Below are 15993 nucleotides of genomic sequence, written 5' to 3' on the forward strand. Positions count from 1 at the left end.
AAAAAAAAAAAAAAAAAAGAACAAAATGGACTTAGTGTTACATGCCTCCAGCACTCAGAAGGCAGAAGCAGGAAGATCAGGAGCTAAGGGCTAGCCTCTGCTACATAAAAGTTAGTTCCGGTCCCCCTCAGTCTCCTATACCAAGCTCAGATGGTCAGGTCTGAGGCAAGCACCTCTGTCAGCTAAACCATCTCGCCAGCCCCAAATTACATCTTAATAAGCTGCATATGTATGTATAAGAAGATATGTTTAACGATACTGCCCACATCTGTCCCACAGGTAGATAAAGTGGTCCAAATGTTCGAGACCATGCTGACCCGCCACACCACAATGGTGGTAGGGCCCACAGGAGGGGGCAAGTCCGTGGTCATCAATACTCTGTGTCAGGCCCAAACAAAGTGAGTGTCCTGCCGGGGGTGGGGACATTTGCCAGGGTGGCCTCTTGGGAAGTGTTTGTTGAGAGCTTATTTCCTGGGGGTGGGGTGGTTTAGTCCCAACCATGAGTTGTTTTTTCTGTTTGATGTGACCAAATACCTATAAAAAGCAGATTCCGGTGAGGGAGCTCTCAGAGTTTGAGAGGGTGAAATCCATTATGTCAGGAAGGTGTTGTGGAGTTCTTGGAAGCAGGCAAGCAGGCCCATAGTGCTGAGACTCCCCATATCTACAAAGATCAGAGGGCTAATAATGCTGGCATTCAGTCAATTTTCCCCATTTTCCAATTTTGTTTATTCTGGGACCCCAGCCCATGGGATGGCCCTGCCCACATTCAGGGAACATTTTTCTTCCTTGGTTAAAATTCTGAAAATGAGGCTGAAGAGATGGCTCAGCAGTTAAGAGCACCTGCTGCTCTTGCAGAGGACCCCAGTTTGGTTGCCAGCACCCACCCAAAGACTCACAACCATCTGTAACTGTAGTTCCATGGAATCTGGTGCCCCTTCTGGCCTCTGTGGGTACTGCATGAATATGAATGTAGTATACAGACATGCGTGTAAGACAAAAACGCTCAACATGCGCTGGAGCATCCTAAAGGCTCTCGGTGTAGTGACAGTCTTCCATCTAGAGTGGATTTCCCAGCCTTTTGCTTCTCTGTTTGCCAATAACCGGGTTCTGGAGAGACTTGGACGAATGCCAATATTACAGGCACACTCTAAATGGAGCCATGAGATCTTTGAGGCTGTGGCAAATTTCTAGATTGCATAGCAAATCTCCAGGCCAGGGCTGGGAGGTGGCTTGACAGTTAAGGAGCATTCGCAGAGCAAGCACGAGGGCTTAAACGCCAATGCCTCACACCCACCTAAAAAGAGGCAGGGCGGTGGGTCTCTGTAACACCTGTGCTGTGGTAGGGTAGGTACCAGGCAGATCACTGGGGCTTGTAGCCTAGCTCCAGGTTCGGTGAGAGACCCTGCCTCAAAGAGATAAGGCAGAGAGAACAGAGCAGGACAGACAGGCAGTGTCATCCCGTGACCTCTCCACACGCACATAGGTGCAATATTGCATGTACATACATCACACACGCAAAATGTACAAAATCCTCGTGTCTGGGAGGTCCCACTTCTTTCTCCTCCCTGTCTCATATGAGGGACCCAGGGACAGCAGAATGCTAAGGCCCGGTGTTCATTGCCTCAATTTTTCTCTGCCATTCTTTAGTCTACCGCTAGATAATTCTCACAACTATCACGCAAACACATACACACGTGTGTGTCAGAGTGTGTGTTTGCCGTTTTCATTAATTTGCTTTCATATTCTGATCAGGGGCTCATATTAGATTTGGCTTTCCTTTGGCTGGTCACAGTGTGGTAGGGATTTGTCATCAAAGAGAGGAATGCCCTGTCCACTTGACTTATAAAGTGTGAAACTGCATAGTCAGGTGTAGTGGTGCATGCCTGCAATCAAGCAGGCAGAGGCAGGAGGATCCCCACTAGTGTGAAGCCAGCCTGGTTGACATAGTAAATTCTAGGTTAGCCAGGGCTGTGAGACCCTGTTTCCAACGTTCCTTACAAGGTAGGAATGTAGAGGGGTTTAGAACGGGTTCCCACCTGCCCTTCCTCTCATGGTTTGTCTCCTTCGGGTGCTTCGTTGGCCTGAGCCATGGCTGAAGCTGAGCTCTTTGGTTTAGGCTTGGGATAATGACCAAGTTGTACATCCTGAACCCCAAAGCCATGAGTGTCATTGAGCTGTACGGTATCCTGGATCCCACCACTCGAGACTGGACAGATGGGGTGCTGTCGAACATCTTCCGTGAGATCAACAAGCCAACCGACAAGAAGGAACGGAAGTGAGTGTCTTCCTAATTGGCCAGAAGCCTGGGTTAGCTATTTCTTTGGCATCCTTCAATTCTGAGCAGTTTCTTAGAATTCTTTTTTTTTTTAACCTTATGACCTTGGTGTGTTATAGATTCCAGACCAGTCGAGTCTTGGTTTTAGCTTTCCGGCTGTTCTCTGAGGTTAGATTCTGGCTGTGCATCCATGGAATGCTGCAGGGATGATGTATCTGTCTCTGTGCTGGAGATACATGGCGCCTGTGTGTCCCATTGGTTAGGGTACCTTGTCTTCTGGTCCGGGCATTACTTCCCACTTTGGAGTGGATTGGCCACCTATAGGGAGACACCTAATGGTGGTGCTAACACCCCATTCCTCATCAATCCCATACCCAGTGGTCTGAACAGCTGTTGTTACTTGCTGGAGTCCAGCCTTTCTACTGTGGATACAGATAGAAAGGGACTCCTGTTGGGAGATGACCTAATCGGACTGTGTGCTGTAAGACACACAACGGAATTAGAAACATGTCCTCAACTTGATAACAACCCAGAGGGTATGAAGAAAATACGTGTATTTTTAGGAACTATGTGCTGAAGTTTTTAGGGGAAAGAATTGTCCTATCTGCAACAAATCAGAGGGAGAGAGGTCGAGAGGAGGGAGAAGAACAGAGGGAGAGGGTGTGGGTGGAGAGAGGAAGGGTGGAGGGAGGGAGAGGAAGAGAGAGATGGAGGAGAGAGAGAAGGAGAAGGAGAGAGAGATGGAGGGAGGAGGAGACAGAGAAAGAGGAAGAGGGGGGAGGGAGAGGGGATGGGTGAAGAGAGAGAGGGAGGAGGGAGGGAGAAGGAGATGGGGAAGGGGAGGAGGAGGGGAGAAGAGAGAAGAGAAGAAAGAGGGGGTGGGTAGAGAGAGGGAGGGAGAGAGAGAGAGAGAGGGAGAGAAAAAGAGAGAGAGAGAGAGAGGCAAACTAAGAATTTAACAGTTGGAGAACCTGCCTGACCTCCTGAACTATTTTTTTTATTGCCATGGAATTGGAAACCATTTCCCAATTCCAATAATCTAGAGCTATCTTGTCTTGAGATCTTCAGCTAAGTGCTCTCCGTCCCCCAGCTAGGCATAGGGTATGGGTGGTACACATCTGTAAACCTAGCACCTGGGATACTGAGGTAGGAGAGTTTCCAGCTAGCCCAGGCTACCTCATGAGAGCCTGCCTGGAGGTATGGCTGGAGAGAGGGCTGAGTGTTTGAGGGCACTGTCTGCTCTTCCAGATGAGAGGGATTCATTCAGTTCCTAGAACCCAAGTGTCAACCATCTGTAACTCCAGTTCCAGCTGCCCTCTCTTGGGCTCCTAGGGCACTGCATGCACATATATGACCCAGAGATCCATACAGACAAACACTCATACAAATGAAATAAAAATGAAAAAAGTCTTTTAAAAAATGAAGGAAAAACAAAAGAAAGAACAAAGTATTTTTTTTAAAAAAAATGATAAATTGACATTTATTCTTGACCTCGGTTTTAAGAGAGAAATGGGTTGCAGGGTGGTGGACCGGGATCCTCTCTGTCCCTGTGAGTGGGTGGTGGACCGGGACCCTCTCTGTCCCTGTGAGTGGGTGGTGGACTGGGACCCTCTCTGTCCCTGTGAGTGGGTGGTGGACCGGGACCCTCTCTGTCCCTGTGAGTGGGTGGTGGACCGGGACCCTCTCTGTCCCTGTGAGTGGGTGGTGGACTCTCTCTGTCTCTGTCTCCGTGATACCACTCATTCGGGATTGGTAGATGATTCGCATGCAAGAACTCGGAATATTGTGGCTTAAGAGAACAAAGAAAGAGAAAGGCAAAAGGCATGAGATGAAGAAGGGATCGCAAACTCCAAACAAAACGCATGGCTCTAAGAGACAGAAAGTGAATCGTGCCATACTAGTTGGCTTTCCAGTAAATGTTTCCCCATTAAAGAAGTGCCAGTCATGCATGCTATGGGCCAGTTTAGTGGTGTGTCATTCTCAGGAGGGAAGGCCAGTTTACCAAAGGAAGCAAGCTGGATTGTGTGTGACATTCTCCTATCCTCAAACATTAGTGAGTTTCTGTCGGCTCTTTGCCAGCAGGACCAGGTGAGAGGAGAGAACCGGGTCTAGCTGGGTCTATCTGGGGCTGAGCTGGATGGCGAGTGTCGATGGCCCAAAAGAAACACACCGGGCCAGGAGTCATGTCAAAGCAGGAACTCATTTTATTAATTCAGCCTCTTGCTTATATAGGGTTGAGGGAGGAGGTGGGGATTTTTGGTGGGGTGAGATGATGTAGGAGGTGAGGAAGGGTGACAGAGGGTATGGGGTGACTGATAGGGGGTTGTGCTGAGTCACTCTAGTGTGGAAGTGAGTGAGGAAGGTCCCCAGACTTAGCCAGGCCCAAGTCTTCCCATTAGGCTGTAGATTTTTGGCCCAACAAGTTTCTTAGCATTTACACACCACATGCTCCAACTTCAGGATAAAGGGAGTATGCTGTGAGAGTCCTGGCTGGGAAGCCCTGGGAAAAAGCAGAGCAGAAGGGACAGTGGGGTCGCTGGGAATGCTCTAGAGTCTGTGGCTTACTGACCAAGCTATGCTCCTTGGTCCCTGCAGGTATATTTTGTTCGATGGCGACGTGGATGCCTTGTGGGTGGAAAACATGAACTCTGTGATGGACGACAACAAACTGTTGACCTTGGCCAATGGGGAGCGCATTCGGCTCCAGTCGCACTGTGCTCTGCTCTTTGAGGCAAGTTGTGTGCGTAGATCCGAACTTGAGTGCAAGCTTTGATTTGGGTTAATTAATTCTTTATTGAGGTAGGTGGCTACAAAAATTAGGAAGTTTATAATGAGTTATTTTTTTTAACTTTTAATATTACATTTATCTATGTACTCTTGAGTATGTGTGTAGATATCTTAGTTACGGTTTTCCTGCTGTGAAGAGACACCATGACCAAGGCAACTCTTATAAGGACAACATTTAATTGGGGCTGGCTTACAGGTTCAGAGGTTCAGTCCATTGTCATCAAGGTGGGAACATGGCAGCATCCAGGCAGGCATGGTGCAGGAGGAGCTGAGAGTTCTACCTCTTCATCTAAAGGCTGCTAGCAGAAGACTGACTTCCAGGCAGCTAGGATGAGGGTCTTAAAGCCCACCCCCACAGTGACACACCTACTCCAACAAGGACACACCCTCCCCCTGGGCCAAGCATACTCAAACCATAACAGAAGGTCACAGGGCTACCTGTGGGAGTCAGTTCTCTTTTCCAGTGTGTGAGTCTCAGGGACTGAACTTGGTTTGTGAGGCCATCTCTTTGAAAGCTGCTTCTCCTGAGAATCTTTCTATTATCTATAAACAACATGGTAGCCAGTGATTCACTCCTTTACTAAATTTAGACCTGAGTTTGGGTTTGGAAAGATGGCTGAGCGGCTAAATGTACTTACTATTCCATATTCCCCGAGTTTGACTCCTAGCACCCAGCTCATAAACGCCCATCTCTTGAGCTCCAGAGGATACAGCACCCTCTTCTGGCCTCTCAAGGTACTACACTTACATAGTGCGCATGTGCATGCATGCAAGCACACACAATCACACACACACACACACACACACACACACACGCACGAACGCACGCACGCACACACGCACGCGCACGCACGCGCGCACACACACACTAAAAATACAAGCTTTTGAATTTACACATTATTACTGAATATATTGGTGCATGCTTGTAATCCCAGCAGTTAGAAGGCTGCTCAGGAGGCATGCGGGTTCCCATGAGTCTGAGGCCTATAACAAGTTCCAAGCTTACAGAAGCAAAGCAAAAGTTAAAAACTTTGCGTTATTACTTAATGACCAAGTCCTCTGAATGTGAGGATTCATCTGCTGCGTCAGTTGACGGCCCTCCCTCCTGAGTGCTATATTGCCGGATTGTTTAACAGTACACTCTATTTACATAGTTTTGAATATGGAAATATTTACTGCAGAGTCAGCTAATACACTGTAATTCATCTTTTGCCTTTTAGGACCATTTGTTTTTGTCTGGAGTTTGTAGAAACCTTCCCGTTTTACTTAATGCTGTTTGCCTTTATCTTCACTGAGAAATTCTTTCTATCATGTCAAGAGTTGAGTCCTCTTGTTTTCCCTAGAGACCACTTTCCAAGTCTCCCCTCTCCTCATTTCCTGATTACCATACCAAGTGCTTGTTACTAGCTGTGCCTTAGGACTAGCGCTTGCCCCATCTTAATAGTGGCATTCTTTTTCTCCAGTCTGCAGAATCCATCAGTACACACTAGCTCATCCTGTGGTCTAGTTGGCTCATAGAATCATGTCTCTTATGAGGAGAGACATCTGTCAGTGTTGTTAACTTTAGACTTACACTTTGGGATACCTGGAAGTCCTGGCCATACCTTCCACCCAGCAATTGGCCCATGGCTTTCTTTACTAACAGATCAAGAACCAATTGGGGAACAGGACCTTAGCATCAGAACCACCCCCTCAGAGCTCACCTTGCATTTACAAGGCCTGAGTTTATGCCTATCACAGCATGAAGCAGATGTGTTGGCATACCCCTGCCATTCTAGTCCCAGGAAGTGGGAGCATGAGGACCAGGAGTTTGAGGTTATTCTTAGTTATAGGGTAGCCTAGGCTACATGAGACCCTACCTTAAAAAACTGAAACAGCCTGGCAGTGGTGGCACATCCCTTTAATCCCAGCACTTGGGAGGCAGAGGCAGGTGGGCCTCTGTGAGTTTGAGGCCAGCCTAGTCTACAGAGTGAGTTACAGGACATCGAAGGCTACACAAGAAAATACTGTCTTAAAAAAAGAAAGAAAGTAAGAAAGAAAGAAAGAAAGAAAGAAAAACTCAATCAATCAAACAAACAAACAACAAAAACTGAAAACAAAACAAAGTGGCTGGAGAAACAACCAACTGATTGGTATGGGCGCTCTCATCATAACCACCATGCTTGGTTAAAAACCTCCTAACAGCTGTGCCGACTACCTGGCAGGGCTGCGTGTCCTTGTGAGTCTTTGCACAGGGAAGGCCCTGGCATGTGTGGACCATGTATTAGCAGCCGTGAGCAGAGGGTTTACTGGCTGAAGGGTTTCTCAGCCAGTAAACCCTTTCTTCTCAGGTTGGAGACCTGCAATACGCCTCCCCGGCTACTGTGTCTCGATGCGGGATGGTCTATGTGGACCCCAAGAACCTGAAATACCAACCATACTGGAAGAAATGGCTACAGCAGATACAAAACAAGGTGAGACTTGTCCTCAAACAGCTCAAGCACGAGCAGTGTTGAACAAGGGATGCTTGGAGGAGCGGGCACCTTGCCCTCCACCTGCTGTGTGCGTCCCTAAGTGCACAGCCCGACAATCCTCTGGGTCCTGTGTCCTGGTGAGATGGGCAATGATATTCACAGCTCAGGCCAGGGGTCAATACACCTCAGCCAAGAAGCTGAAAGGAAACACTCTCGGTTGCATGAGTGAGTTTCTTTTGTACCTACTCCAGTTTGACTCTGGGGGTGGAAACGTAGCTGTAGCCAGCAGATGTTAACCCAGGTGGATTCTGGGTATCGGTGTACAAACCTGATTCAGATGAGCCCATTTATGGAGAGACAGCATGCCCCGTTCCGTGCTTTTGCTCAGCCGCATGAGCGCCACGCGCATGAACTGGTTAGCCCTGTAGTAGAGATCAGATGGCTTCGGCTAACCACTGTGTTCCATCTTAACAGTGGGATTCATAGAAAGTTGATGTATGTAATGGTCATGTTGTGCTTTGTGGATTTAATCACATCCAATACCCTGTGACCTCATTTGCATAGGTGTCCTGGATGCCTTTCCCGAAGGGCCACTTGACTGGCATGAATTGGAAACCAGAAAATAAGTATCCCAGAGAAGAGATGGCCAGGGGGAGCATGCCAGGGCCACGGGAAACAGTGTCCTCTGGGGAGGACTTTCCTCAGGGGGACTCATAAGGATCCACGAGTCCCTTGGTAGACATTGACACCAGGTTGAAAAGACACTTCCGGCACTCAACTTTATTTTCTTAAGATTCACTTTACTTTTTGATTAAGTGTACACACACACACACACACACTCTGATACATATGAGTGCAGTGTCCAGAAGAGGGCATCTGACCTCTGGAGCTGGAGTCACAGTAGTTATGAGCTGTCCAGTGCAGGTCCTGGGAGCTGAACTCTGGTTCCTCTACAAGAGCAATCCGCCATCTTAAACTTTTAAAAAAATATTGATTTTATTATGTTATGCATATTAGTGTTTTGCCTGCATGCATTTTATGCACACTGTGTGCCTGCCTGCTGTGCCCAGGGAGGTCAGACGAAGGTGTGAGATTCCGTGGGAGTGGAGGCATAGCCTGTTGTGAGGCACCATGTAGGTGTAGAGAATTGGACACGGGTCCTCTGGAAAAAGCAACAAATGTTCTTAACTGTTGACCCACGGCTCTGGAATCAGTATGCCGATGCCATCGTAGTTGTAACCACGGAGCCTACCCTCCAGCCACACATCCTGTTATATGTTACTTTAAACTCTTTGCTGAGTGACCAGTTGTGATACTTGAATTCCAAGACCCTCAGCTTCTCTTCTGTCAAAAGGGACCTGTTATCCCCCATCACTCCAAGGTGAGGGTATGTTGAGGTAGAAAAGGGAAGTGGGTGGAACCTAAAGACCCTTTCTCGTGTGTGACTTAATACACACGAAAGTCACCAGCCGTGGGGTTCGGCCCCTGTTGAAGTCATGGCCATTGATATTTCTTACACTTCTCAGGACAAGACAAACTTATGATTGAAATTCCAGTTAAAAGGATCCTTGAAAAGGATTTGGATCTCTCCTCCTTAGGTGGAGCAAAAGTATTTAAATGACCTCTTCGAGAAATATGTGCCCACTCTTATTGACATGATCATAGAAGGGATAGTGGACGGGAGGCAAGGGGAGAGGCTGAAGATGGTGGTTCCTCAGACAGACCTGAATATGGTAAGAACATTTCTCTGCTGAGGGCAAGAGGGAGGGCTTCCTGAGAGATGGTACTACGGGGTGGGGGAAGGGCTTACAGGGAACAGCGATGCCTCGTGGATGAATGTCAGGGCATATTCTTGTGATCCCCATGCGAGCCAAGGCTGAACCAACATGGTGGGTATAGGTGCCATCACCGTGGGACGGGGGACCCCAGGACTCAGGATAGGAGGGTATGTATCATGGAGGTCGGAAAGATGGGCTGAGACAGGCTTTGTGTTTTCAGGTGACCCAGTTAACCAAGATGATGGATTCGCTGCTAGAAGGAGAAATTGAGGACCTCGACCTGCTAGAGTGCTTCTTTCTGGAGGCTCTCTACTGCTCGCTGGGCTCCTCCCTGCTCGAGCCGGGGAGGATCAGGTTTGACGAGTGTATCAAACGCCTCTCGTCAATGCCCACTGCGGAGACCGAAGGGATCTGGGCCCGTCCTGGAGAACTGCCAGGTAGGAATCGGGGATCCTCTCTCGGGTGCAGCTTTATAGAGGAGATGAACAGCCTTCCTGCCTGCCTGGGTGGGTTGGTGGCCTGGGTGACATTACCACTTGCTGCATTCAGGACTTCAAGGGTGTTGCCGACTCCAGCAGGCCCACCCCTAGAAGCCACTGCTAGAGGAGGCTGCCCCTCTGGTGCCATTTTGGACCCGTATGCTTCAGTTCTGCCTGAGCTCACTGCGCTAGACACGCCCCGGGGTCCCCTGTTTTATCTCGGGGCTCTCCCGACGAGCAGGAAGACATCATATGTACAGCTTAGTGGTTTTTTTTTTCTTCACTTATTCACTTTACATCTGCTCACGGCCCCATTTCTGGTCACCCCCTCCCACAATTCTTTTTGCTTCTCACTTCCCCCTCTCCTCTGATGCGGTGGGAGCCTCCTTGGGTATCCCTCTACACTGGTACATCAACTCTGTGAGGGTAGGCACATCCTCTCCCACTGAGGCCAGACAAGGCAGCCCAGCTAGAAGAGCATATCTCATGGACAAGCAAGAGCTTGTGGGATAGCCCCTACTCCAGTTGTTTGGGGCCCGCAGAAAAGACCAAACTGCATATCAGCTAGCTACATATGTATGCTGGGGTGGGGTGTAGGTCCAGCCTGTGTATGTTCTTTGGTTCAGACTCCGAGAGTCCCAAGGGTCCAGGTTAGTTGACTCTGTTGGTCTTCCTGTGGAGTTCTTATTCCCTTCTGGGACCACAATCCCTCCCTCCTACTCTTCCACAAGAGTCCCCAAGCTCCATCTACTGCTTAGGTGTGGGTGTCTGCATCTGTCTGGGTCAGCTGCTGGGTAGAGCCTTTCAGAGAGCAACCATGCTAGACTCTGTGTGCAAGCATAACAGAGTATTATTAATGGTGTCAGGGATTGGTACTTGCCCATGGGATGGGTCTCAAGTTGGGTCATTCCCTCAGTCTCTGTTCAAAGTCCTTCGCCATCAGGGAAATACAAATCATAACAACTCTGAGATTCCCGTCTTACACCCATCAGAGTGGCTAAGATCAAAAAACGCAAGTGATAGCAGGCGAGAATGTGGAGCAAGGGGAACACTTCTCCATTGCTGGTGAGAGTGCCACTTTGGAAATCAAATTAGTGGTTTCTCGGAAACCAAGAATAGTCCTACCTCAAGAGCCAGCTATACCACTCCTGGGTTTAAGATTTTGCATGAAGACATTCACCCTCAAATACAAACAGGTGGAGCCCATGAATGGCCTCCTGCTTGGAGAAATGGTCTGTCCCAGAGATGGATGGGCAATTCACATACATGAGCGGGGATCCTGTGAGGAAATGGTATGGAGAACGGGGTGCAGAGGTGAGCAGGGATCCAGCTCTGAAGCTGGCCTTAATACTATGGTTCTCCACCTCTTCCCCATCCAGTCTTTGCCAGATGCCCTCGTGGGTCGTGGGTCATGGGTCATACCTATACTTCTCCAGTCTCAGAGTTCAGCATCTGCATCAAAATTGTCTATTTGTGTGCCTCTATTTCCCCTTGTTTGGGCCACCAGCATCTGTAAGGGTCGGGACGTGGCCTTGCACCCTGTGGCTTTGTCCCCAGGAAAGGCTTGGCGGCTAACGGCAAACAGGTAGTGCTGGTTCAAAATTCTCATACTCTGAACCATGCGAGGACAGCATCGATTGAGTACCTCTCCTGTGAAGGCATAGCAAGCAAGCACGGGCAGCTCATTCCAGATGTGTCAGAATCTATCCCATCCCCATGTCTATGACCAGAAGCAACATGGATCCTTGTCCCCTGCAGGACATCTTCCCACCCTGTACGACTTTCATTTTGATTCCAAGCGGAACTACTGGATCCCGTGGAACAAGCTAGTCCCTGAGTATGTTCACAGCCACGAGAAGAAATTTGTCGACATCCTGGGTGTGTAAGCATGGTCTTAGCTTCCTGGTGTGAATGAGTGTGGGTGGGTGTGATCAGGAAGGCGACTGCGGTCTCCTTGGCAACTGAGTGCCAGCCCGGGAACTGGTTGGGAGGGACTAGAGGTCGGCACCATGGGCCTCTTGGGGTCCATCTTTGTCCCATGCCCCCGAGCACCTCTGTGTGGCTGTATCCTGGTCTTTTCTGGGTAAGCTGATGCTCACGGTGGCCTGTTCTCCAGTTTCTCCTTTGCATTTCCTAGGGTGTTCCAGACACAGAGCTGGCTGGATCCAGGGAGGGCAGGAGGGAAACCAGAACTTAGGTTCACAAGGGGTGTGGACCTGGAGAGTCCTGTTCCGTCCCCTGTGATTCCGTAGTACGCATATCCGGTCTGCTGCACCATGCTAATGTAGCAAGACACCTGCATTTTCTCGAATCTGACTGTGCTGAGATGCTGCGGTTTATAAGAAATCAGTCATGCAGGGCCAGTGGGCAGCGTGAGCTGGGTTTTCATTCAGAGTACAAATCAGTTGGAGTTGCGGGAGCAGGCTGGCAGAAGCTGAGCCAGTTGCCACCATCACTTTGTCAAGGAAATAGTTCATACTCAATTTGATCAGGTGGCTGTCACATCTCCAAACACTCATGGAACGGCAGGGAAACCCAGCCTAGGCTTTGATTCACATTCACCTTTGCAGCCAGAGCTTGGCTTAAAAACAAACCAAACCAAACACCAGGTGGCGGCACAGTGGTGCACATCTTTGATCCCCGCCCCGTCTCTGAGTTGGAGGCCAGCCTGGTCTACAGAGCGAGTTCCAGGACAGACAGGGTTACACATGGAAACCCTATCTCGAAAAAAACCAAAACTAAACCAGGTTGGAGAGATGGCTTAGTGGTTCAGTTCCCAGCAACCAAATGGCAATTCACAACCATCTGTAACTCTAGTTCCAGGGAATCCGACTCCTTCCTTCACACAGACAGACAGACGTGTCGGCAAAACTACTAATGCACATTTAAAACTTGGAAAAAAAAACCCAAAACAAAATTGTGCGTGCGTGTGTGTGTGTGTGTGTGTGTGTGTGTGTGTGTGTGTGCGCGCATGCGTGTGTGTGTGTGTGTGTGTGTGTGTGTGTGATGGGGATGCACCTAGACGCACTTGTGGAAGCATGAACAGCCTGTCAAGTGTCTTCTTATCATGCTCTGTGCATTCTTGCCTTGAGACAGGGCCCCTCACTGAGCCTGAAGCTTGTTCTGGCCCTCAGGACTGGCCTGTCTTCACTCTCCTGGACTAGAGTTAAAGCCACACACAGCTTTTCATGTAGGTGCTGGGGATTTGAATGCAGGTCCCCGTGCTTCCAGAGCAAGGTTCTTACCCACTGAGCCGCCTCTCCGGTCCCAGCTACCTCTTCTTGGATGCATGTGGGACTCTGGGTGAACGGCCGGTGCCCAGATGCTTGGCATTCCTGTAACACTCAGACTCTCCTGTCTTCCAGTTCACACGGTGGATACCACCCGCACCACCTGGATACTAGAGCAGATGGTTAAAATCAAGCACCCTGTTCTCTTTGTGGGTGAATCCGGCACGTCTAAGACAGCCACTACCCAGAACTTCCTCAAAAATCTGAACGAGGAGACCAATGTAAGTGTTCGTTTGTATTTGTTACCAGTTGCTGCATAACAAGTTACCCCAGCACCCGGTGGCTTAAGGTCACCAGCCCTTATTACCTCTCATTTTCCATGGGTCAAGAATTACAAAGCGGCTTAGCTGGGTAACTCAGGTTCAGGTTCTGTCATGAAATTGTAGTTAAGCATTGGTGAATGTCGGCCGCCTTACCCATCCAGTGGAAATAAGGAGGCAAACACCGAGCCCTTCTCCATGCAGTTTAATCAGGAACCTTCATTTTTACTTCTTCTCTAGCTAGCTTCTTTTATATTCTTCTATGTCTTCTTCTTACGTCTTACTTATTACTACTTACATCTTATTAGTTACATCTTATTAGTTACATACTTATTCCTAATTCTACATCTTACATCTGTCCTTACATCTTACTTCTATATCTACATACTTACTCCTATCTATACATACTTATTCACTATCCTATATCTTACTTCTATCTATATACTTACTCCTATCTATTACATCTTTCTTACTCTCACTCTAGCCCCCAGCCCTTGTGGGTTAAATACTTTCCCTGGTCCCAATCAGCATCAGCTACATGGCAAAGCATAATAGGCTATGAGAAATCATGCCAGCTTGCATCACAAACTGGAGGCACACAGCTTTTCCAACTAAGGCTTGTTTATCTCATTGCTCTCTGCTCTGGCCGGAGACCAGGTGTTCAATATATATATAGGGTGGCAGCTGCAGCTCCCCACAGGTGAAGGCTGGGTTCATTTGAAGGCCTGACTGGGGCTGGATGAGCATCTTCCAAGATGGCATTTCATGTGGCTGGAGGCCTCAGATCCTCAACTGCGTGGATCTCTCCTAGGACTGTACTTGTCTTAGACCTTTGCTATAACAAAAGACTCAAGACCAGGAAGTTACAAAGAGTAGAAGTTTACTCCGCTCAACTCTTGGGGGTGGGGGCAGCTAGTCCAAGAGCATGGTGCTGCTGTCTGACAAGAGAGGGACTTCTTGGTAAAGGGCAAAGATGGTGGAAAGCATCACATGGTGAGAACGAGAGAGCCTGCCAGAGAAAGTCCCGTTTTCATAACAGAAAAGAAGTCACTTCTTTAGAATTCCCGAGCCTGTTTCTCTGCAAATGGCTTGACGTGTTTGAGAGTACTCCCCTCAGGTCATCCCCTAGAGGTTGCAGGAGCCTCCAAGGCTCACTAGCATGAAATGAGAGATGATGTCCCACACATGGGATCTGGCACATATTCTGTTCACAGCAGGGACATCCAAGGGAAACTGGTTTCCTTTACAGTGGAAATCTAAGATGGACCACGTGGCAGAAGCCTCTATGTTCCGCTATGTTGGGACGGTGCCAGGAACGCACCATTCCAGAAACTTAGACAAACAAGTGTGTTTCTTTTCATGATGCCAGAATCTACTGAATAATAAGAAATTCACGAGATTTCAATGGCAGCTATTTATCACAAAGTCCACCCACCTACCTTGATAACCCGTAGCCGGACTTTGGCTATTTTTGTGGGTTCTTTTTTCTTCTACCCTTTGCCACCCCATTTCTTCCATCCTTTCAAGCCCCTAGATAGGAGAAAGAAAAGGATAGAGGGGGAAGGGGTGACTTTATCATTAGACCACTTCCTGCTGACTAGGGGCGTCAAGTTCCTTGGGGTAAGTTTGATCTTAGCTGTCAGGATATCTAATTTCTTCTCTCCTTTTTTTTTTTTAAGATAGATCTATCTATCTATCTATCTATCTATCTATCTATCTCTCTATTATATGTAAGTACACTGCAGCTGTCTTTAGACACTCCAGAAGAGGGCATCAGATCTCATTACGGATGGTTGTGAGCCACCATGTGGCTGCTAGGATTTGAACTCAGGACCTTCGGAAGAGCCGTTGGTGCTCTTAACCGCTGAGCCATCTCACCAGCCCCTTTCTCTCCTTTCTTTGTGTACGACTACTAAACAAACCACAACCAATAGCAACCAACCAACAACCCATCCTACCATCTAGGACCCTCTGAGAAGGCCCTGTGATTCCAAATGAAACTGCAGCTGGCAAAGCCATACCCGTGCTAGAGCACGAGGCTAGTCACAGTCAGCTGCTGCGGACAGTCTGAAGCAGCCAAACCCCTACACCTGGGATCAAACCCAAACCAGATTCCCACAATTATGTCTGTGGTTTTTTGTTTGTTTGTTTGTTTGTTTTTAAGAAAGCAAAATTCTCACTACAGTAACTCGTCTAAGGTGAATGCAAGTTCTTTATTCCAATCTCAGCGACTGGTATTAACTCTTACAGTGCACCATGGATATTCTACATATATAGATATGTAGTATAGATGGCTGGTGGAGTAGGAGACAAGTCCTAGAGGCCACAGCAGAGCTCTAGAGGTCTCAGAAGTGGGGCTGAGAGTCTGTCTGATGGTAATGAACCCATCGGTGCCAGAAGAGAGCTTCTGGGGTCAGGGCTGAGAGCAAAGCGGGGGACTTTCAGCTGCCAGGTAAGAAGGCTGAACTTGGTCAGGAAACAGCAAGGCCAGGTGACTAGACGGATGAGAGGCAGCTGGGTACTCTGTGTCAACAGCGGGGGACAGAGCCCAGTCCTTGGTTCTTGGTGCACACACCGGGTATGGTACGAAAGGTTGGTGTGCAGTCATGCTACTGCAGAATCCAACGTCCTTTGCTTTATGGGGTCCAGACAAGGGAGTTACCCACTTTCT

The 15993-nt window shown here is 48.5% G+C and overlaps 1 protein-coding gene across 3 annotated transcripts in view; it reads left to right on the top strand.

The window, feature by feature from the left end:
• Dnah10 (dynein axonemal heavy chain 10) overlaps positions 1-15993 on the top strand; it is a 119316-nt gene that overhangs the window by 64351 nt on the left and 38972 nt on the right. For all 3 annotated transcript variants that reach the window (XM_031337971.1, XM_031337970.1, XM_031337972.1), the window contains exons 38-45: positions 280-398; positions 2117-2275; positions 4871-5006; positions 7393-7515; positions 9114-9248; positions 9514-9730; positions 11531-11650; positions 13138-13283. In XM_031337971.1, the coding sequence (XP_031193831.1) occupies positions 280-398; positions 2117-2275; positions 4871-5006; positions 7393-7515; positions 9114-9248; positions 9514-9730; positions 11531-11650; positions 13138-13283 (1155 nt within the window). The remainder of the gene's footprint in view (positions 1-279; positions 399-2116; positions 2276-4870; positions 5007-7392; positions 7516-9113; positions 9249-9513; positions 9731-11530; positions 11651-13137; positions 13284-15993) is intronic.

The sequence above is a fragment of the Mastomys coucha genome, unplaced genomic scaffold, assembly GCF_008632895.1.
Source record: "Mastomys coucha isolate ucsf_1 unplaced genomic scaffold, UCSF_Mcou_1 pScaffold22, whole genome shotgun sequence".
NCBI classification, from domain to species: domain Eukaryota; kingdom Metazoa; phylum Chordata; class Mammalia; order Rodentia; family Muridae; genus Mastomys; species Mastomys coucha.